The 2,500-nt window shown below is 37.4% G+C and overlaps 1 protein-coding gene across 1 annotated transcript in view; it reads right to left on the bottom strand.

The window, feature by feature from the left end:
• rad23b (RAD23 homolog B, nucleotide excision repair protein) overlaps positions 1-2,500 on the bottom strand; it is a 22,239-nt gene that overhangs the window by 5,942 nt on the left and 13,797 nt on the right. The window contains exon 6 of the mRNA XM_067422761.1: positions 1-123. This exon is cut by the window's left edge and continues 5 nt beyond it. Coding sequence (XP_067278862.1) covers positions 1-123 — 123 coding nt within the window. The remainder of the gene's footprint in view (positions 124-2,500) is intronic.

Genomic DNA, 2,500 nt, shown 5'->3' with positions numbered 1-2,500 from the left:
GCAGGTATTCGACGGCGCGGTCAGGATTGTTGAAGCTGGCTCTCAGTGCTGCCACAACTTTCTCTCTCTCGTATCCCATCAACATGATCTCCGTCACCATGTTCTCGTAGGACTGACCCGTCACTGCACACACAACACACACGCGTTAACTAGGGTTGGGTACTGAACTACACAAATATTTTTTTTTATGGTTATGTATGTGTGCATTAGAGGTTAGATCAGGCTCAAAAAAATCAAGTCCGAGCCCGGCCCGGCCCGACACATTAACTGTAATTATGAGCTCAAGCCCGATTTAAACACGATCATTTTTAATACGTGAGCGTTCTGACGAGAACGAGCCTGTAATGAGCAAAGTGGACCGGTGAGACTCATGTTAAAACTAACATTGATAACCTTAAATGAGCTGATAACATCGCTGTTTTCTCCAGAGCGACTGTACAGCCGAATCAGATTTTGCTGCACTATTGTCCTGTTTAACACTGAAGCTGCTTTGACACAATCGTGATTGTAAAAGCGCTATATAAATAAAGCTGACGTGACTCCGCTCAATAATCCGCAGGCGCGCTCCTGATCCGCTCACCGGTAAACTGATGTTTGCTCAAATCCAGCTCAGACATTCATCTGTAGCTTACTTTGTTGTTGCCATTAAACAATGTGTTTTTCCTTCATATTTATGTTTAAATATTATAATATTTTTACATTTAATCTAATTATTATAAGTGAAAAGTATGGAGGACCAACCCTGCAAAAATTAAAAATTAATTAATTAATTAATGAATAAGTAAATAAATGAATAAATAAATAAATATACACATATGTAAATTAATAAAAACATAAATAGATAAATAAATGTGATAATAGGAAAATAAATAACAGAATAAACGACTTGATAAAATATGATTCATTTTTAATCAAATACAATTTTATATTATCTTTCCCTTAAGTTATTATTTTCTGCTTTTATAAAAATATATCTTTTTAACTTTTATTTATTTGTTAATTAAATTTAACATTTATTTTTATATTTATGCGTTCATTTATTTTTTACATTTATTTTTCCCTCATGTATTTATTTTTACATTTATTGATCGATTGATTCATTTCTTTTTCTTTTTCCGTGTGCAACATGTAAATGAGGAGGGCGGTCCTTGTGTAGCTTCAGCACATCATTGGTTGAGAGCTCACCACAGTCTGTGAAGCTCACGCAGAATCAGACCAGCTGAGGAGTCTTCATTCTATAATTTAACAATAAACTGATTCTTAATAAATATATTTGATATATTTAGCCAAGCATGTGATGGTTTTCTATTTTTAATTGGTGTTTGATTAACATTAAATCACACAGAATAGTAGGTCTGGCTTAAGACCTGCACGGATCTAATTACCTCAGCTGTACACTAAAGACATCTCCGACTGTGTTTATCTGAATACTCGCCAGACCGTGCATTTTTACTTATGTTTGACCATTCAAACCCAAATAATAATCCGTGAAAGAACTGAATCGCGACCGCATGTTGTCTGAAAGGTGTGTGTGTGTGTGTGTGTGTGTGTGTGTGTGTGTGTGTGTGTATGTGCGCTTCAGTTCAGTGAACGGTGGAAGCAGAGTTCCGCACACGTGTCCTGACACCTGCTGTCACACTTCCACGCAAATTAAGAATACAGCTCATGTCAGCGCTGTCCTCCTTAAAGTACCGGTACTAATAAAAGTCCATATCGTACCGTTTGTAGTACGAAGGTATCGCAATATTTTTTTAGTGCCGGTATACCGTGCAACACTAGTTCAGACGCTGCACTCCATCACTGCTCGAGCTGTGAGTTTAACGCGCATTTTTACACTAATCCTGACATGTGCAACTTTGTAGCCTACACATTTGTTTCTTAGTTGTTGTATTAGTTCTTAAAATATATATAATTTCTGATTATAGCATAGCTTTCTGCCCACCCAATTAGACTAGTAAAGTAGGCTAATGATTAAAAAAACAAACAAACCCTTTCCCAGCCGGGAAATCTCAGCCTGACCCAGCCCGTGGGTCGGTTTGGGTAACCCAACCGTATGTATGTACCTGTATGACTCAAGCTTCCCTGTGTAAAATGATTGCAACTAGAATTTTTCTTGTTGACCAAAAAACTAAATAAAAAATAAAAACTCTGTACTTTTAACTCTTTCCCCTCCAGCATTTTTAAAAGAAAGTTGCCAGCCACCGCCAGGGTTTTTGACAATTTTCACAAAATACACACTCACACACTCACTACTGCTTCTGCACAGTTATTGAGGGAAATATCCCTAAAGTACAGAGAAAAGGCACCGGATTTCAGGTTAAAATGTAAACGGTACCCAACCCTAGCGTTAATTTAAGTGGAGAATATGCAGGATATATGCACTGTTTGTGTGTGTGTGGGCATGTTTTTGTGCCATATCAGGACTCAAATGTGTATAATGCCATGGGTATGACACAGGTATTACAGGAGAGGGTGAAATATGAGGACATTACCCATGGCC

The sequence above is a fragment of the Pseudorasbora parva genome, chromosome 18, assembly GCF_024679245.1.
Source record: "Pseudorasbora parva isolate DD20220531a chromosome 18, ASM2467924v1, whole genome shotgun sequence".
Lineage (NCBI taxonomy): Eukaryota > Metazoa > Chordata > Actinopteri > Cypriniformes > Gobionidae > Pseudorasbora > Pseudorasbora parva.
This window is presented reverse-complemented; position numbering and strand designations above follow the sequence as displayed.